General features: G+C 43.6%; 1 protein-coding gene across 1 annotated transcript in view; it reads right to left on the bottom strand.

The window, feature by feature from the left end:
- adamts3 (ADAM metallopeptidase with thrombospondin type 1 motif, 3) overlaps positions 1-21,588 on the bottom strand; it is a 435,600-nt gene that overhangs the window by 188,175 nt on the left and 225,837 nt on the right. Inside the window, exons 4-5 of the mRNA XM_045695469.2 lie at positions 6,479-6,635; positions 1,961-2,235 (exon numbers count right to left, since the gene is read on the bottom strand). Of these exons, the coding sequence (XP_045551425.1) occupies positions 1,961-2,235; positions 6,479-6,635 (432 nt within the window). The remainder of the gene's footprint in view (positions 1-1,960; positions 2,236-6,478; positions 6,636-21,588) is intronic.

The following is a 21,588-nucleotide window of genomic DNA, read 5'->3' as shown; positions in this document are numbered from 1 at the left end:
GGTACAATTTAAAAAAGTAACGCAGTAAATAGTTTAGCAGAAGGAAAAAGAGGAAACAGGGACTAGAGATACACAGTGCCTTGCGAAAATATTCACCCCCCTTGGCATGCCTACCACTTTGAAGATGCAAAATATTTTTTTCTTGTGATACAAACAAGAAATAAGTAAACTTGAGCGTGCATAACTATTCAACCCCCAAAGTCAATACTTTGTAGAGCCACCTTTTGCAGCAATTATAGCTGCAAGTCTCTTGGGATATGTCTCTATAAGCTTGGCACATCTAGCCACTGGGATTTTTGCCCATTCTTCAAGGAAAAACTGCTCCAGCTCCTTCAAGTTGGATGGCTTCCTGTTGGTGTACAGCAATCTTTAAGTCATACCATAGATTCTCAATTGGATTGAGGTCTGGGCCATTCCAAGACATTTAAATGTTTCCCCTTAAACCACTTGAGTGTTGCTTTAGCAGTATGCTTAGGGTCATTGTCCTGCTGGAAGGTGAACCTCCATCCCAGTCTCAAATCTCTGGAAGACTGAAACAGGTTTCCCTCACGAATGTCCCTGTATTTAGTGCCATCCATCATTTCTTCAATTCTGACCAGTTTCCCAGTCCCTGCCAATGAAAAACATCCCCACAGTATGATGCTGCCACCACCATGCTTCACTGTGGAGATGGCCGTGGAGATGGTAATCTCAGGTTGATGAGAGGTGTTGGGTTTGTGCCAGACATAGCATTTTCCTTGATGGCCAAAAAGATAACTTTTAGTCTCATCTGACCAGAGTACCTTCTTCCATATGTTTGAGGAGTCTCCCCTATGTCTTTTGGCGAACACCAAACGTGTTTGTTTCTTTTTTTCTTTAAGCAATGTTTTTTTCTGGCCACTCTTCTGTAAAGCCCAGCTCTGTGGAGTGTACGGCTTAAAGTGGCTCTGTGGAGTGTACGGCTTAACGTGGCCCTATGGACAGATAATCCAATCTCTGCTGTGGACCTTTGCAGCTCCTTCAGGGTTTTCTTTGGTCTCTTTGTTGCCTCTCTGATTAATGCCCTCCTTGCCTGGTCCATGCGTTTTGGTGGGCAGCCCTCTCTTGGCAGGTTTGTTGTGGTGCCATGTTCTTTCCATTTTTTAATAATGGATTTAATGGTGCTCCGTGGGATGTTCAATGTTTTGTATATGTTTCTATAACCCAACCCTGATCTGTACTTCACAACTTTGTCCCTGACCTGTTTGGAGAGCTCCTTGGTTTTCATGGTGCCGCTTGCTTTGTGGTGCCGCTTGCTCAGTGGTGTTGCAGACTGGGGCCCTTTCAGAACAGGTATATATATATATATATATATATATACTGAGATCATGTGACAGATCATGTGACACTTAGATTGCACACAGGTGGACTTTATTTAATTAATTATGTGACTTCTGAAGGTAATTGGGGTGGCAGGTAGCCTAGTGGTTGGAGCGTTGGGCTAGTAACCGAAAGGTTGCAAGATCAAATCCCCAAGCTGACAAGGTACAAAATCTGTTGTTCTGCCTCTGAACAAGGCAGTTAACCCACTGTTCCTAGGCCATCATTGAAAATAACAATTTGTTCTTCACTGATCTGCCTAGTTAAATAAAGGTTAAAAAAAAATTGGTTGCACCAGATCTTATTTAGGGGCCTCATAGCAAAGGGGGTGAATACATATGCACGCACCACTTTTCAGTTTTACATTTTCTTTTTTTTGAAACAAGTTCTTTTTTTCATTTCACTTCACCAATTTGGACTATTTTGTGTATGTCCATTACATGAAATCCAAATAAAAATACATTTAAACTACAGGTTGTAATGTACCAGAATAGGAAAAACACCAAGGGGGTGAATACTTTTGCAAGGCACTGTACACAGAGCTAAATGTATCAGGAGGAGAAAGTAAAGAGAAGTGACAAACAATGAGGGTTAGAGTTAGATAAGAGAAGAAGTGACTTACAATGTTCATGAGGGTCAGCAGGTAGTTCTGCACATGCTCCTTGCCGTGGAAACGCACCACGGAGTAGTCGACACCCAGAAGAACTTCAATGTTGTAGTCGTCATCTCCGGCGTGGCGTCGCTTCCTCACCGCTTGGTTCACCTGCCGGGACACCTGGTCTAGAATACCTGGGACACCTGGCAGGGACAACTGGTCTAGAATCCCTGGGACACCTGTCAGGGACAACTGGTCTAGAATCCCTGGGACACCTGGCAGGGACAGCTCTATTTCCGGTTCTGGAGAGGAAGGATGAACAGACGGTTAGCTGTAAACTTTTCACTGACCGCTAACTTTTAAGTTAAGTTGTTAAGTTTTTATTTAGGTGGTTAGCTAGTTGACAGCTAACTTTCATTTGGGTGGTTAGCTAGCCAACAGCTATGTCTTAACTTTAGATTTTAGATAGCTGTGTTTGTGTATAGAGGTGTTCTTGGAGACCCCTCCGGCTAGAATGCAGTATTTATTCTAGATTATAACAACATTTTCCAGAAACCTAAACTCTCATAGGTAGTCGCCTGGGAGTGATGTGATAAATCAGTCAGCAATCAACATCCCCTCTAGGTTGCAGCAAATTTGACACTGATATTGGAATGCGATAACAGCTATGTTCAAAATTTAAAAGAAGATACATCAGTTCTATCTTACAATGTCTTCAGAACATGTAAAAATGTGATACATTGGTTATAAATCTAATTTTATATTGAAATAAAGTGTTTAGGTTGTTAGCCAGAAAGTAAGCAATGTAAGGTAGGCTACATTGTTATATAACGTTAAAACTAGCTATCTAATGTGAGCTAACGGCCTTCCCGTGAATTTCTCTGCCTGATAAAAGATTGGATATCAATCTGATGAAAGCTAGCAAGCTAAGTTGGTAGCTATATTAGCTAGCTATCACACTTGTGGGAAAAAAAGTTAAATAATACATTTTGATTTTCAAAGCGTTGCATTCACGGAAAATAGCTTGGCTTGGCTTGCTTGATAACATTAGTCCTTTGCCCTTTTGACTCCAATACTTGGTATGGCCCCTTGCATTCTCAAAAACAAGATGGTAGTTGTCCTTCGCGAGCTAGCTACCTAGTTAGACTCGCTAGCTAGCTAGCTAGATATGTTTTTCAAACATGTTGGCATTAGGCAATCTGCAGGACCCAGGCATAGACCACAAGTACTGTCATGCAACATACAGACAATATGCTGTTTGGCAGTATTGAGCCCTGGGATGAGGGAAAGGAGTGGTGTACCCAAGCTGCTGTGTCAATATGTTGTTTGGCAGTATGGAGCCTTTGGACAAGGGAAAGGAGTGGTGATCCCAAGCTGTTGTGTCAATATGTTAATAGCAGTGTGGAGCCCTTGGATGAGGGAACACAGTGGTGATCCCTAGCTATTGTGACAGTATGTTGATGGGAGTATGGAGTCCTGGGACGAGGAAACAGAGTGGTGATCCCTAGCTGTTGTGTAAATATGTTGATGGCATTATAGAGCCATAGGACATGGAAACAGAGTGATTATCCCTTGATGTTGTGAAAATATGCTGATGCCAGTAAGGAGCACTGTGACGAGGGAACAGAGTGGGGATCACTAGCTGTTGTGACAATATGTGGTTTGGCAGTATGGAGCCCTGGAATTTGGGGACAGAGTAATGACTCCTAGCTGTACTGACAATATATTGTTTGGCAGTATGGAGCACTGGGACGAGGGAACAGAGTGGTGATCGATAGCTGTTGTGACAATATGCTGTTTGGTAGTATTCCATCTACATGGAATAGTAGGCTGGCTAACCAATCACACCATCTACATGGAATAGTAGGCTGGCTAGCCAATCACACCATCTACATGGAATAGTAGGCTGGCTAACCGATCACTAACCAACACCCATCTACATGGAATAGTAGGCTGGCTAACCAATCACACCATCCACATGGAATAGTAGGCTGGCTAACCAATCACACCATCTACATGGACTAGTAGACTGGCTAACCAATCACTAACCAACACCCATCTACATGGAATAGTAGGCTGGCTAACCAATCACACCATCCACATGGAATAGTAGGCTGGCTAACCAATCACACCATCTACATGGAATAGTAGACTGGCTAACCAATCACTAACCAACACCCATCTACATGGAATAGTAGGCTGGCTAACCTCTCACAACCATCAACATGGAATAGTAGGTTGGCTAACCAATTACACCATCTACATGGAATAGTAGACTGGCTAACCAATCACTAACCAACACCCATCTACATGGAATAGTAGGCTGGCTAACCAATCACAACCATCAACATGGAATAGTAGGCTGGTTAACCTCTCACAACCATCAACATGGAATAGTAGACTGGCTAACCAATCACTAACCAACACCCATCAACATGGAATAGTAGGCTGGTTACCCACTCACAACCATCAACATGGAATAGTAGGCTGGTTAACCACTCACAACCATCAACATGGAATAGTAGGCTGGCTAACCACTCACAACCACCTACATGGAATAGTAGGATGGCTAACCACACAGGGGCTATGTGCGGTTAGCGAAATATTCATGGTCCAAACATACCAAGACAGTCGTGAAGAGGGCACGACAAAACCTTTTCCCCCTCAAGAGACTGAAAAGATTTGGCATGAGCTCCCAGATCCCCAAAAGGTTCTACAGCTGCACCATCGAGAGCATCCTGACCGGTTGCATCAGCGCCTGGTATGGCAACTGCTCGGCATCTGACCGTAAAGAGCTACAGAGCGTAGTGCGAACGGCCCAGTACATCACTGGGGCCAAGCTTCCTGCCATCCAGGACCTATACAATAGGCGGTGTCAGAGGAAAGCCCATAAAATTGTCAGAGACTCCAGTCACCCAAGTTATAGACTGTTTTCTCTGCTACCGCACGGCAAGCGGTACCGGATCGCCAAGTCTAGGACCAAAAGGTTCTTCAACAGCTTCTACCTCCAAGCCATAAGACTGCTGAACAATTAATTAAATGGAATAGTAGGCTGGCTAACCACTCAAACCACCTACATGGAATAGTAGGCTGGCTAACCACTCACAGCAATCTACATGGAATAGTAGGCTGGCTAACCACTCACACCCATCTACATGGAACAGTAGGCTGGCTAACCACTCACACCCATCTACATGGAACAGTAGGCTGGCTAAACACTCATTAACCCACACCCATATACATGGACTAGTAGGCTGCCAATCCAATCACACCCATCTCAATGGAAAAGTAGTCTATCTACATGGAATAGTAGGCTGGCTAACCACTCACACCCACCTACATGACAGACTTCTACCATACCTCTAACAGACTCATTATAACATCAGCAGATGTCAGGTGAGTGATGCAGACTACTCTGGGTGCTTCATTAACTATTCAGCTGTAGTTTTACACACACAAACACACACACACCTGCAATGCCAGGATAGTGGGTTCAATTCCCGGCACCATCCACAAGTAAAAAAATGATGCACGCAGGAATGTAAGTCACTGGTTAAAAGCGTCTGCTAAATTATACAATATACATACACGCACTACCGTTCAAAAGTTTGGGGTCACTTAGAAATGTCCTTGTTTTTGAAAGAAAAGCAAATGTTTTGTCCATTAAAATAACATCAAATTAATCAGAAATACAGTGTAGACATTGTTAATGTTGTAAATGACTATTGTAGCTCTAAACAGCTGATTTTTTATGGAATATTTACATTTTTACATTTTAGTCATTTAGCAGACGCTCTTATCCAGAGCGACTTACAGTAGTGAATGCATACATTTCATACATTTCAATTCATAATTATCATTTTTTTCTTCGTACTGGCCCCCCGTGGGAATCGAACCCACAACCCTGGCATTGCAAACACCATTGCAAACACCATGCTCTACCAACTGAGCCACAGGGAAAATGAACCTTCATTTCTTAGAACAAGAATAGATTGACGAGTTTCAGAAGAAAGTATTTTGTTTCTGGCCATTTTGAGCCTGTAATCGAACCCACAAATGCCGATGCTCCAGATACTCAACTAGTCTAAAGAAGGCCAGTTTTATTGCTTCTTTAATCAGGATAACAGTTTTCAGCTGTGCTAACATAATTGCAAAAGGGTTTTCTAATGATCAATTAGCCTTTTAAAATGATAAACGTGGATTATCTAACACAACGTGCCATTGGAAAGGAGTGATGGTTGCTGATAATGAACCTCTGTACGCCTATGTATATATTCCATTAAAAAGAATCTGCCGTTTCTAGCTACAATAGTCATTTACAACATTAATAATGTCTACACTGTATTTCTGATCAATTTGATGTTATTTTAATGGACCGAAAAATGGTGTTTCTTTCAAAATCAAGGAAATTGCTAAGTGACCCCAAACTTTTGAATGGTAGTATATATATATATATATATATATTATATATATATATATATATATATATATATATATACTATATATATATACTACCATTCACACACAACCAAACACACAGCTCACCTTCCAGCTGGTAGTCCAGTGAGATGTCAGAGGGGGCCTGTAGAACAGCAGATCTCCTGTAGACAACATGGACTCTGCCCTGGTCCTCATGTTCCTGAGTCCCTCTCTCCAACGGCTCAATGAAGTACTCATCTGAGTCTGTCCGGATCATACCAGCCTGAAGAGAGAGCGGGAAAAGAGTCAGAGAGAATCTATATATGGCCAAATGGGTGATTCTTCAGAAGTAATGCAAATTGGGAATGGAAACAAAAGGGATATCTAGTCATTTGCACAACTGAATGCATTCAACTGAAAAGTGTTTAACGCATTTAACACAACCCCTTTGAATCTGAGAGGTGCGGGAGGCTGCCTTAATCGACATCAATGTCATCGGCGCCCGGGGAGCAGTTGTTGTTGTTGGGGGTTAACTGCCTTGCTTAAGTGAAGAACAGCAGATTTTTCCACCATGCCAGCTCAGGGATTTGAAGCAGCGACCTTTTACTGACCCAACGCTCTTAAAAGTGCTAGGCTACCACAACTGCAATCCCACCTCAAAAACAACAATTTACAAAAACAGTTACGTCTCCAAACTTGGGACATTTATTTACATCATGATTTGTTCTAATTCAATCCAACGCAATAACAAGCATATTGTTAAATTAATATAGTACAAATTCATTGTTCATACACCTATTTCTATTGCGAGGTGGCTGTCCAAAACCCTGACAGCATATACACAATCACTCACACACATTTCAATAGACACTCCCACACAAAACCCACACACATTCACATACACTACATACGCACACACACTACACACACTTTTACACTCATCATCTGCTGCTGCTACTGGGTTCTTTATTTTTACTTGTATTATTATCTATCCTGATGCCTAGTCACTTTACCATGCCTTCATGGACATATCTACCTCATTATTATCTATCCTAATGCCTAGTCACTTTACCCTGCCTTCATGGACATATCTACCTTATTATTATCTATCCTGATGCCTAGTCACTTTACCCTGCCTTCATGGACATATCTACCTCAAATACCTTATTATTATCTATCCTGACGCCTAGTCACTTTACCCTGCCTTCATGGACATATCTACCTCATTATTATCTATCCTGATGCCTAGTCACTTTACCCTGCCTTCATGGACATATCTACCTCATTATTATCTATCCTGATGCCTAGTCACTTTATCCTGCCTTCATGTACATATCTACCTCAAATACCTTATTATTATCTATCCTGACGCCTAGTCACTTTACCCTGCCTTCATGTACATATCTACCTCAAATACCTAATTATTATCTCTCCTTACGCCTAGTCACTTTACCCTGCCTCCATGTACATATCTACCTCAAATACCTTATTATTATCTATCCTGATGCCTAGTCACTTTACCCTGCCTTCATGGACATATCTAACTCAAATACCTTATTATTATCTATCCTGACGCCTAGTCACTTTACCCTGCCTTCATGGACATATCTACCTCATTATTATCTATCCTGATGCCTAGTCACTTTACCCTGCCTTCATGGACATATCTACCTTATTATTATCTATCCTGATGCCTAGTCACTTAACCCTGCTTCATGGACATATCTACCTCAAATACCTTATTATTATCTATCCTGATGTCTAGTCACTTTACCCTGCCTTCATGGACATATCTACCTCGTTATTATCTATCCTGATGCCTAGTCACTTTACCCTGCCTTCATGGACATATCTACCTTATTATTATCTATCCTGATGCCTAGTCACTTTACCCTGCTTCATGGACATATCTACCTCAAATACCTTATTATTATCTATCCTGATGTCTAGTCACTTTACCCTGCCTTCATGGACATATCTACCTCATTATTATCTATCCTGATGCCTAGTCACTTTACCCTGCCTTCATGTACATATCTACCTCAAATACCTTATTATTATCTATCCTGACGCCTAGTCACTTTACCCTGCCTTCATGTACATATCTACCTCAAATACCTAATTATTATCTCTCCTTATGCCTAGTCACTTTACCCTGCCTTCATGTACATATCTACCTCAAATACCTTATTATTATCTATCCTGATGCCTAGTCACTTTACCCTGCCTTCATGGACATATCTACCTCAAATACCTTATTATTATCTATCCTGATACCTAGTCACTTTTACTCTGCCTTCATGGACATATCTACCTCATTATTATCTATCCTGATGCCTAGTCACTGTACCCTGCCTTCATGTACATATCTACCTCAAATACCTTATTCTTATCTATCCTTACGCCTAGTCACTTTACCCTGCCTTCGTGTACCCATCTACCTCAAATACCTTATTATTATCTATCCTGACGTCTAGTCACTTTACCCTGCCTTCATGTACATATCTACCTCAAATACCTTATTATCTATCCTGATGCCTAGTCACTTTACCCTGCCTTCATGTACATATCTACCTCAAATACCGTATTATTATCTATCCTTACGCCTAGTCACTTTACCCTGCCTTCATGTACATATCTACCTCAAATACCTTATTATTATCTATCCTGATGCCTTGTCACTTTTCACTGCTTTCATGTACGTACACTACATGACAATAAGTATGTGGACACCTGTTTGTCCAACATCTCATTCAAAATCATGGACATTAAAATGGAGTTGTTCCCCCCTTTGCTGCCATAACAGCCTCCACTCTTCTGGGAAGGCTGTCCACTAGATGATGGAAACATTGCTGCGAGGACTAGTTTCCATTCAGGAACAAGAGCATTAGTGAGGTCAGGTACTGATGTTGGGTGATTAGGCCTGGCTCGCAGTCAGAGTTCCAATTCATCCCAAAAGTGTTCGATGGGGTTGAGGTCAGGGCTCTGTGCAAGCCAGTCAAGTTCTTCCACACGGATCTCGACAAACCATTTCTATACGGACCTCGCTTTGTGCATGGGGGCATTGTCATGCTGAAACAGGAAAGGGCCATACCCAAACTGTGGCCAAAAAGTTGGAAACACAGAATCGTCTAGAATGTCATTATATGCTGTAGCGCTAAGATTTCCCTCCACTGGAACTAAGGGGCCCAAACCATGAAAAACAGCCCCAGAACATTATTCCTCCTCCACCAAACATTGTAGCTGGCACTATGCATTGGGACAAGTAGCGTTCTCCTGATTTCCACCAAACCCAAATGCGTCCGTCGAACTGCCAGATGGCGCAGGAAGGGATGGCTGACGTTTAAAGGGCTCCTAACCAACTGTGCTATTTTGTTAATTTGTTCACGTTATTTTGTATATAATGTTGCTGCTACCATAAGGTATTTTTTCTTATGACCGAAAATAACAGCGATTACTCACCTCGAACTGGACAAAGATTTTTTCTTTAACAAGTCCAACGCAAAGGATATACTGCTTTCTCGGGAACGGGCCAAATCCCCGTCATTTGCATGAAGAAAAAACTGAGATAAAGGGGGCAGAGGTCAGGCTGCCTTCTGAGAATTCGTAGGTGAGTGAGTCAACCTCCACTACCATCCGTTCTATTGGCCAACGTGCAATCATTGAAAAACAAAATGGATGATATACGATCAAGACTATCCTACCAACAGGACATTAAAAACTGTAATATCTTATGTTTCACAAAGTCATGGCTGAACGACGATACGGATATTATAGAGCTGGAGGGATTTTACATGCACTGGCAGGACAGAGAAGATACGTCTGGTAAGATGGGGATGTGTGTCTATTTGTCAATAACAGCTGGTGCGCGATGTCTAATATTAAATAAGTCCAGAGGTATTGAGGTATTGCTCGCCTGAGGTAGAGTACCTTATGATAAGCTGTAGACCACAATATCTACCAATCAAGTTCTCATCTATATTATTTGTAGCCGTCTATTTACCACCAAAAAACGATGCTGGCACTAAGACAACACTCAACCAGCTGATTAAGGTTATAAGCCAACAAGAAAATATTCATCCAGAAGTGGCGCTCCTAGTGGCCGGGGACTTTAATGCAGGCAAACTTAAATACGTTTTACCTCATTTCTACCAGGATGTCACATGTGCAACCAGAGGGGAAAACAATTCTAGACCACCTTTACTCCACACAAGGAGACACATTCAAAGCTCTCCCTCACCCTCCATTTGGCAAATCTGACAATAATTCTATCCTCCTGATTCCTGCTTGCAAGCAAAAACTGAAGTAGGAAGTACCAGTGACTCACTCAATACGGAAATGGTCAGATGACGCGGATGCTACAGGACTGTTTTGCTAGCACAGACTTGAATATGTTCCGGGATTTATCCAATGGCATTGAGGAGTATACCACTCAACCAGAAGCCATGGATTACAGGCAACATCCACATCGAGCTAAAGGTTAGAACTGCCGCTTTCAAGGAGCAGCAATACAGGATTAAGATTGCATCCTACTACACCGGCTCTAACGCTCGTCGGATGTGGCAGGGCTTGAAAACTTTTTCAGACTACAAAGGGAAACCCAGCCACGAGCTGCCCAGGGAATGGTCTGAGTCGGGAAGGGAAAACTGAAAACTTGTTATTGGTAGAGACATTTAGAACTCTTTCTTATTGGTCTATTAACTAATTTACCTCCTGGTGATGTTACCAGGCAGGCCAAAACTCCATTCTACCAAAACAGGCTGACATTTCAGGCAGTCTTTTCAAACAGCACTTATGCTAAAAGGCCATTATCATCTGTGAAATCAGGTAACAGAGGTGTGGTCTTAAAGGGTAATGGAAACACTAGGATTTAGAACGCCAGCTAACTAACTGTAAATCGCCATATTGGCATTGTTGCATCACTGACAGGAGAGAACATTTTGGCTGAATTTACAGAGTAGCTCCGAGTCTGAGAATGAGTTTATTACAGAGAATGAAATAATGTTAGTTAGGGAGCCAATAAACCTACTGAAGCCGTTCATGTTCGGGCCGATCGTTGCCCCAGATCAAAGAGTTCTCGTAGCAGTAACAATACAGACATGCTGCCTGAAACACCTCAGCTAGAGGTTCAGAGTAGCCAAACACAAACTGGTGTTAGTGGGGATGCTGTCAGATGTTTAAAATGTGTTTTATCTTTATTTAACTAGGCAAGTCAGTTAAGAACAAATTCTTACTTACAATGATGGCCTACCCTGGCCAAACCCTAACGACGCTGGGCCAATTGTGCACCGCCCTATGGGACTCCGAATCACAGTCGGTTGTGATACAGCCTGGAATCGTACCAGGGTCTGTAGTGACACCTCTACTACTGAGATGCAGTGCCTTTGACCGCTGCGCCTCTCAGGAGCCCCTCAATACAGGCTGGCAGATAATGGCTAGAGACAGCATCATGATTCATGAAATCTCATTCTAACCAATAATGGGGCGTGCTCATTAAAAAATATATTGTGATTTAGTTTCGGTATCAGACTAACTTTTCTTATGATTTTGTTTGCAGGGCATACAGGTTGGCAGTTTATGACAAGCTAACCAGGGAAGGCCTAGCACCACGGGAAACGCAGGAGAGTCAATGAAGAAGAGACTGATTCTCTCCTCGTGATCCCCCTGCGTCACCATGCCCAGGGGAGTGGTGGCCTCAATAATCAACCCGGACCCTAATGGTCGACTGTCCAGAGCGTGAACTGGGAAAGGCCACTGGAACAATAGGGATCCCTAAACTATGGGTGAATGCTCTGTCGATAAAATTCCCAGCTGTGCCTGAATCGACGAGCGCCTTATGCTGGGAATGCGGGGAAAACTCTGGAAAGTTAACATGCAAAAACAGGTGTGCAACAGAAGGCTCTGGATGAGAATGGTGCAGGCTCACCTGGGGTGACGCCAGAGTGCCCTGCCTGCTGCCTCGACCCCCAGAGGAACCAACCCGACACCGACCGGCAGTGTGACCTCTGCGGCCACAGATGGTGCACGTGAAGGCCCCTCCTCCGGCCACCCTGAGCGCAGCACCTCCCAGCTCCATAGGCACCGGAGCGGTGGTGCTGGGAGAGGGAACCGACAGAGCCCTCTCTGAACGTCCGCGGGTGGCCAGCAGGTTATTCAGCCAAATGGACAGGTCCACCAGCCGGTCAAAGGTGAGGGTGGTATCCCTGCAGGCCAACTCCCAATGGACATCCTCGCGCAGGCTGCAGTGATAGTGGTCGATAAGGGCCCTGTCGTTCCATCCCGCTCCGGCGGTCAGGGTCCGAAAGTCCAGGGCGAACTCCTGGGCGCTCCTCGTCCCCTGCCTCAAGTGGAAGAGACGTTCACCCGCCGCTCTACCATCGGGCAGGTGGTCGAAGACTACCCGGAAGCGGCGGGTGAACTCCTCGAAGTGGTCCAGCGCCGCATCTCCTTCTACCCACACGGCGTTAGCCCAATCCAGGGCTTTCCCCGAGAGGCACGAGACCAGGGCGGACACCCTCTCACGTCCCGAAGGAGCCGGGTAGACGGTCGCCAGGTACAGGTCCAGCTGCAGCAGGAAACCCTGGCAGCGTGCCGCCGTCCCATCATACTCCCCGGGAAGGGCGAGACGAATCCCACTGGGACCGGGTGCAGGAGGGGCGAGTAGTGGCGACCCCTGTTGTGCTGATGGAGGCGCTGGAGGGACTCCCTGTCTTTCCCAGCGCCGAGATGGTGGAGCATCGCTGCGTGCTCTCGGACGCGCTCCTCGACCCCTACAACAGGGTTATCTGCTCCTGCTGACTTGATAAGATGTTGTGGTATTCTGTCAGAGTGTGCGCAAGTGGTCGAAGGAAGTCAGGTGCAGGAGAGCAGAGATGCATGAACAGGCACACTTTATTCAGGCAGAGGAAAACAGCCGGATGCAACTGCGTCACAACACTCCGGCCAAAGAAAAAAAGCTATAGTGCACAAATTACACAAAATAGGTACAAATAACAAAACCACGGGTTACAACAATAGCCGGTGCAAAACCAGCCTGTAGCGTCACACGTAATGAACGAACAATACCACACACAGACATGGGGGGAACAGAGGATAATATACACGTAGAGTAATGAAACCTACTTTGGCCACCTTTCCTTCCAGTTCTCTGCTGCCAATGACTGGAACGAATTGCAAAAATCACTGAAGCTGGAGACTATCTCCCTCACTAACTTTAAGCATTAGCTGTCAGAGCAGCTTGCACCTGTACCGATCATTGCACCTGTACACAGCCCACCTGTAAATAGCCCACCCAACTACCTCATCCCCATATTGTTATTTATTTTTGCTCTTTTGCACCCCAGTATCTCTACTTGCACATCAACATCTGCACATCTATCACTCCAGTGTTAATGCTAAATTGTAATTATTTTGCCACTATGGCCTATTTATTGCCTTACCTCCCTAATCTTACTACATTTGTATATGGATTTCTTTCTATTGTGTTATTGACTGTATGTTTGTTTATCCCATGTGTACCTCTGTGTTGTTTTTGTCACACTGCTTTGCTTTATCTTGGCCAGGTCGCGGTTGTAAATGAGAACTTGTTCTCAACTGGCCTACCTGGTTAAATAAAGGTGAAATAAAAAATAATAATAAAAAGAAACAGCATACCAGAACCCTTCACTACATATCAGAACCCTTCACTACATACCAGAACCCTTCACAACATATCAGAACCCTTCACAACATACCGGAACCCTTCACAACATACCAGAACCCTTCACAACATACCAGAACCCTTCACAACATACCAGAACCTTTTACAACATACCAGAACCCTTCACTACATACCAGAACCTTTTACAACATTCCAGAACCCTTCACTACATACCAGAACCCTTCACTACATACCAGAACCCTTCACAACATATCAGAACCCTTCACAACATACCGGAACCCTTCACAACATACCAGAACCCTTCACAACATACCAGAACCCTTCACAACATACCAGAACCTTTTACAACATACCAGAACCCTTCACTACATACCAGAACCTTTTACAACATTCCAGAACCCTTCACTACATACCAGAACCCTTCACTACATATCAGAACCCTTCACAACATATCAGAACCCTTCACAACATATCATAACCCTTCACAACACTATTAATATACATGTTATGAATACATTGTGAATGAGCTTCGTAGTCTTTGTGAAAAGGTAGATGTGTCTCACTGTGTTAAGCATGAAACACACTGATAATCTCAGTGCCGATAGGTAGTGGGAGGCCATTCATTCTCTTGCTAGAACAAAAGTGATATCTGCTGCGTGCCGACCCGGTAGCGATGAATTTACCAATTCTACACGTGCACATACAGTTGAAGTCGGAAGTTTACATACACCTTAGCCAAATACATTTGAACTCAGGTTTTCACAATTCCTGACATTTAATCCTAGTAAAAATCCCCTGTTTTAGGTCAGTTAGGATCACCACATTATTTTAAGAATGTGAAATGTCAGAATAATAGTAGAGAGAATGATTTATTTCAGCTTTTATTTCTTTCATCACATTCCCAGTGGGTCAGAAGTTTACATACACTCAATTAGTATTTGGTAGCATTGCCTTTAAATTGTTTAACTTGGGTCAAATGTTTCGGGAAACCTTCCACAAGCTTCCCACTATAAGTTGGGTGAATTTTGGCCCATTTCTCCTGACAGAGCTGGTGTAACTGAGTCAGGATTGTAGGCCTCCTTGCTAGCACATTCTTTTCAGTTCTGCCCACACATTTTCTATAGGATTGAGGTCAGGGCTTTGCGATGGCCACTCCAATACCTTGACTTTGTTGTCCTTAAGCCATTTTGCCACAACTTTGGAAATATGCTTGGGGTCATTGTCCATTTGGAAGACTCATTTGCGACCAAGCTTTAACTTCCTGACTGATGTCTTGAGATATTGCTTCAATATATTCACATAATTTTCCTCCTCATGATGCCATCTATTTTGTTAAGTGCACCAGTCCCTCCAGCAGCAAAGCACCCCCACAACATCATGCTGCCACCCCGTGCTTCACGGTTGGGATGGTATTCTTTGGCTTGCAAGCCTCCCCCTTTTTCCTCCAAACATAACGATGGTCATTATGGCATACAGTTCTATTTTTGTTTCATCAGACCAGAGGACATTTCTCCAAAAAGTACGATCTTTGTCCCCATGTGTAACGCCCTGCCATAGAGAGGGGTTTTTGTTCTTTATTTTGGTTAGGCCAGGGTTTTACATTGGGTGGGCATTCTATGTTCATTTTTCTATGTTTTTGTATTTCTTTGTTTTGGGCCGTGTGTGGCTCCCAATCAGGCACAGCTGTAGTTCGTTGTTGCTGATTGGGAGTCACACATAAGTAGCCTGGTTTTCCTTTGGGTTTTTGTGGGTGATTGTTTTCTGTTTAGTGTGTAACCGGACAGAACTGTTGCTGGTCGTTTTGTTTATTTTATAGTGTTCATGCGATTCATTAAATCCTTTATGATGAACACATCCTCCACTGCACCTTGGTCTCTTTCTGACGACGGCCGTTACACCATGTGCAGTTGCAAACCGTAGTCTAGCTTTTTTTATGGCGGTTTTGGAGCAGTGGCTTCTTCCTTGCTAAGCGGCCTTTCAGGTTATGTCGATATAGGACTTGTTTTACAGTGGATATAGATACTTTAGTACCTGTTTCCTCCAGCATCTTCACAAGGTCCTTTGCTGTTTTTCTGGGATTGATTTGCACTTTTCACACCAAAGTACATTCATCTCTAGGAGACAGAACGTGTCTCCTTCCTGAGCGGTCCCATGGTGTTTATAGTTGTGTACTACTGTTTGTACAGATGAACGTGGTACCTTCAGGTGTTTGGAAATTGCTCCCAAGGATAAACCAGACTTGTGGAGGTCTACAATTGTTTTTCTGAGGTCTTGGCTGATTTCATTGGATTTTCCCATGATGTCAAGCAAAGAGGCACTGAGTTTGAAGGTAGGCCTTGAAATACATCCACATGTACACCTCCAATTGACTCAAATGATGTCAATTAGCCAATCAGAAGCTTCTAAAGCCATGATATCATTTTCTGGAATGTTCCAAGCTGTTTAAAGGCACAGTGTATATAAACTTCTGACCCACTGGAATTGTGATACAGTGAATTTTAAGTGAAATAATCTGTCTGTAAACAATTGTTGGAAAAATTACTTGTCATGCACAAAGTAGATGTCCTAACCAACTTGCCAAAACTATAGTTTGTTAACAAGAATTTTTGGGAGTGGTGAAAAATGAGTTTTAATGACCCCAACCTAAGTGTATGCAAACGTCTGACTTCAACTGTAGAATCACAATGCTCATAGGTGGCCAACAACTTGACTTTGAGCCAATCAGAGAGCACAAAACCCCACATGGGGAGCCACATTTTTTTTTTTTTAAATAGCAAGTTTTCTCCTTCCAGCCACGGATGAGCCAGTCACACTTTATATGTAGGCTATGGGATGGTATCTAGCTAAGTGCACAGACGCAATGCACAAAACAATAAATACTACCTCAAAGCTAGCTAACCACTGTAGCTAGTACTAATATTATAATTACATTTGTGAACAGTTGTGGCTCACATATGTTAGCCAATGTTAATGAACACAAAACTAATTGAATATGTTAGCTAATGTTAGTGAACAGTTGTGGCTAACACAAGACAAACTGAACATGGATGGGTTGTCTCAGCTATCAGAGACAAGCCAGCTATCAGAGAGACAAGCCAGCTATCAGAGAGACAAGCCAGCTATCAGAGAGACAAGCCAGCTATCAGAGAGACAAGCCAGCTATCAGCGAGTCAAGCCAGCTATCAGCGAGTCAAGCCAGCTATCAGCGAGTCAAGCCAGCTATCAGAGAGTCAAGCCAGCTATCAGAGAGTCAAGCCAGCTATCAGAGACAAGCCAGCTGTCAGAGAGACAACCCATCTGATAGCTGGACTGTAATGTACTGTAGTGTTTAGAGGTATTGGTGGGACTGTGATGTACTGTGGTGATGGGAGGTATTGGTGGGACTATGCACTGGGCGAAAAGGGTCCATATCAGGGGATATCTTTAAATTACATGTTTTTGATATTCTACAGAATACAGACTATTTCCTATGTATATTTTGGGTTTTGTGGATATCCACCTATCCTGACACTCTGAGTCCAGATGTGTCTTTTAGACATATATCATATTGGGATTACTCTGAATATCACACATGGACATTTCCTATGGCCGTATTTGGACTCATTCAATATCCTGAGATATGTGACATCCTATTTTTGGGGGATTCCCTCAGGATATCATAGCTGGATGGTATTGCGGTTATAGACTCATTAGATATCCTGAGATAGGTCTATGTGGACATCTTATTTTCTCTATATGATGACAAATACTGGCAGTAGGGCTACATAGTATTTTCTCAGCACATACGATGCATATGCTGTTGACTGAGGTCCATATCAGGAACTTGATATGCTTTTGATATGCTAAATGTGACCCGATTCAGAAAACTAGGCGTATGTCGCAAGTCACGACATCACAGGAGAGCTGTTTGAACGTAAATATTTTTTTTATCAAAATGCGATTTTTGGCAGAAATGCCTTCTCGAACATGAACTTTCATGTGCCTTAATATCAAACTTGTATGCCATCTGTAAATTAGAATAACATTGTTACATTACGAGCCTAGTTGGTTTAGCCACAGAGAAAGGTATCAACCCTCCCGCTAGCCATGACTGGCTGAGATAATGAGATAATGAGTGGGCTGGACATGCCGAGAGATGACTTTGTATTGGTCTGCCATATAGCACACATCTGTCTATTGGAGCTGATCAGTATGTCTAGGTAATCGTGTCAAACGCTGCTTTTTAAAAAATGTATCACGTAGTAAAACTGCATAAACCTAATGTCAAGTTAAAGTGTACTGTTAGCTAGCTAACGTTAGCTGGCTGGCTCACTAGCTAACGTTATGTGTATGGTCTCCACTTTCTGGAGGACCGAGTTTTGAAATCAGTGGAATTCGAGTATGATAGCTAAGGAGATGTAGAAAACACCAGTCTAGATTACATCGTCAAACTAAGGGCAACCATGCATGGCTTCAGACAGGAGACGCGTCCAGCCATGATGTATACTAGTAAGATAGTCTAGCTAGCTACATTTTCAGATATTACAGATTTAGCTGGCTGGGTCGCTAGCTAACGTTGTGTATGATCTTATTCTTTGTATCGGAGACACATTTTCTTGACTAGTTATAGACATAGAACCTGGTTAATTAGCTACCTGCAGATTCAAGTAGGGTAGTAACGTCATGAGTTGGGATTATGGTCCATTGTTTAGCTAGCTAGATACTTGTCTTAACAAAAGACTCCACTCTAGTTTTGACAAAGTATTTTCATTTGAAGTTAGTGTACTGTTAGCTAGCTAGCTGATGTTAGCTGGCTGGCTTGCTAACTAACGTTACGTCATGCGTTGGGATTCATTGTTTACCGAGCTAGCTGTCTAGCTACATTTCTTAACAAAATACTCTCGTCTTAGTGTGCCAGAGCACAGAATCACTGAGGAATTTTTGAACGCTCAACACCCATTGAATATGTTTGGTGTCAGTAAACGGCAACAAAGCATAATTAAATTGTTGCCAGCAGCACTGTTACAGTCACCAATGCTCTGGATAACATGAAAATTGCTTAACCAGCTCTGCTAGGGGGAGTAAAATGGTCAGAGTGGGGTGTTCTCTCATTGTGCGTCTGGAAGTAGCTTGCCAATGTTAGCCAGCTAGCTTGGGTGCTTCTGCCGTTGTGAGGTCAGAGCCTTCGGAACAACCACACTTATTTTGGCCAGGGAGTCCAGTGTGCGCTCTGAACGCGAAACGCTCTGAATTTACGAACGGACAATCTGACAGCACAGTTTCAGTCACCAACGCTCTGGATAACAAAGCAGCCTAACCAGCTCTGCTAGGGTGAGTAATGTTCAGTGAGCTGTTCTCTCTCTCTCTCTCTCTTAGATGTCTGGAAGTAGCTGGCAGGTTAGTACAGAACGCTCGGATCAACCCTTAAAGAGATGGGTGGGGCTAAGGCTTAAGGGGGTGTGAACAATACTGAATGGGTGTAGACAAAGAAGGGCTCTCCAATAGTATTACCAAAACATTGAAAGACGTTTCTTTTTTCTCAAAAGTAAGTTTACAAGTTGATCAACTTTCAAAGCATAATTACTTTCCGATTGTTTCCTCAAATGCAGTGTATGATATACCATTTTGTAGCTTGGAGTCTCTACTTTTATCCAATGTAAAAAAAAAAGAAATTCAAATGTTCCTACATAAGACTGAATACAGGGGGTGAGTCACGAATAAGGAAGAATTCTGATGCTTATTTGAGTTTTGAGAACAAATATTAAATCCATATCATTATTCCAGACACTAGCTAAACATTTTGTATTCCATCTGCATAAAGGCACGCACAAACCACAAGCTAAAATAACTGTAATTGGTAGCCTAGCAACAAGAATCACGTATTTTCTGCTGTGGAGTTCCAACAGTATTGGTGGGACTGTGATGTACAGTACTGTGGTGTTGGGAGGTATTGGTGGGACTGTGATGTACAGTACTGTGGCGTTGGGAGGTACTGGTGGGACTGTGATGTACAGTACTGAGGTGTTGGGAGGTATTGGTGGGACTGTGATGTACAGTACTGTGGTGTTGGGAGGTATTGGTGGGACTGTGATGTACAGTATTGTGGTGTTGGGTATTGGTGGGACTGTGATGTACAGTACTGTGGTGTTGGGAGGTATTGGTGGGACTGTGATGTACAGGTCTGTGGTGTTGGGAGGTATTGGTGGGACTGTGATGTACTGTGGTGTTGGGAGGTATTGCAACTGGATCCTGGACTTCCTGACGGGCCGTACCCAGGTGGTAAGGATAGGCAACAACACGTCTGCCACGCTGATCCTCAACACTGGGGCCCCTCAGGGGTGTGTACTTAGTCCCCTCCTGTACTCCCTGTTCACCCATGCCTGAGTGGCCAAACACGACTCCAACACCATCATTAAGTTTGCTGACGACACAATGGTGGTAGGCCTGATCACCGACAACGATGAGACAGCCTATAGGGAGGAGATCAGAGAACTGGCATTGTGGTGCCAGGACAACCACCTCTCCCTCAATGTGAGCAAGACAAAGGAGCTGATCGTGGACGACAGCAAAAGGTGGGCCGAACAGGCCTCCATTAACATTGATGGGGCTGTAGTGGAGCGTTGAGAGTTTGAAGTTCCTTGGTGTCCAAATCACCAACGAACTATCATGGTCCAAACACACCAAGACAGTCGTGAAGAGGGCACGACAACACCTTTTCTCCCTCAGGAGACTGAAAAGATTTGCTATGGGTCCCCAGATCCTCAAAAAGTTCTACAGCTGCACCATCGACAGCATCCTGACCGGTTGCATCATCGCCTGGTATGGCAACTGCTCGGCATCTGACCGTAAGGCGCTACAGAGGGTAGTGTGTACAGCTCAGTACATCACTGGAGCCAAGCTTCCTGCCATCCAAGACCTATATAATAGGCGGTGTCAGAGGAAAGCCCCACAAATTGTCAGAGACTCTAGTCACCCAAATCATAGACTGTTTTCTCTGCTACCGCACAGCAAGCAGTACCGGAGCGCCAAGTCTACGACCAAACGGCTCCTTAACAGCTTCTACCCCCAAGCCATAAGACTGCTGAACAATTAATCAAATGGCCACTGGACTATTTACATTGCACCCCCACCCCCACCACCTCCATTTGTTTTGTACACTGCTGCTACTCGCTGTTTATTATCTATGCATAGTCACTTCACCCCACCTACATGTACAAATTCCCTCGACTAACCTGTACCCCCGCACATTGACGTGGTGTTGGGAGGTTTTGCTGGGACGGTGGTGTACTGTGGTGTAGGGAGGTATTGGTGGGACTGTGATGTACTGTGGTGTTGGGAGGTATTGGTGGGACTGTGATGTACTGTAGTTTTGGGAGGTATTGGTGGGACTGTGATGTACTGTAGTTTTGGGAGGTATTGGTGGGACTGTGATGTACTGTGGTGTTGGGAGGTACTGGTGGGACTGTGATGTATTGTGGTGTTGGGAGGTATTGGTGGGACTGTGATGTACTGTGGTATTGGTGGGACTGTGATGTACTGTAGTTTTGGGAGGTATTGGTGTGACTGTGATGTACTGTGGTGTTGGGAGGTTTTGGTG

This window comes from Salmo salar, chromosome 15 (assembly GCF_965601325.2).
Source record: "Salmo salar chromosome 15, fSalSal1, whole genome shotgun sequence".
In the NCBI taxonomy this organism is placed as follows: Eukaryota; Metazoa; Chordata; class Actinopteri; order Salmoniformes; family Salmonidae; genus Salmo; species Salmo salar.
The sequence above is the reverse complement of the archived record's forward strand: the minus strand, read 5'-3'. Positions and strand labels throughout refer to the sequence as shown.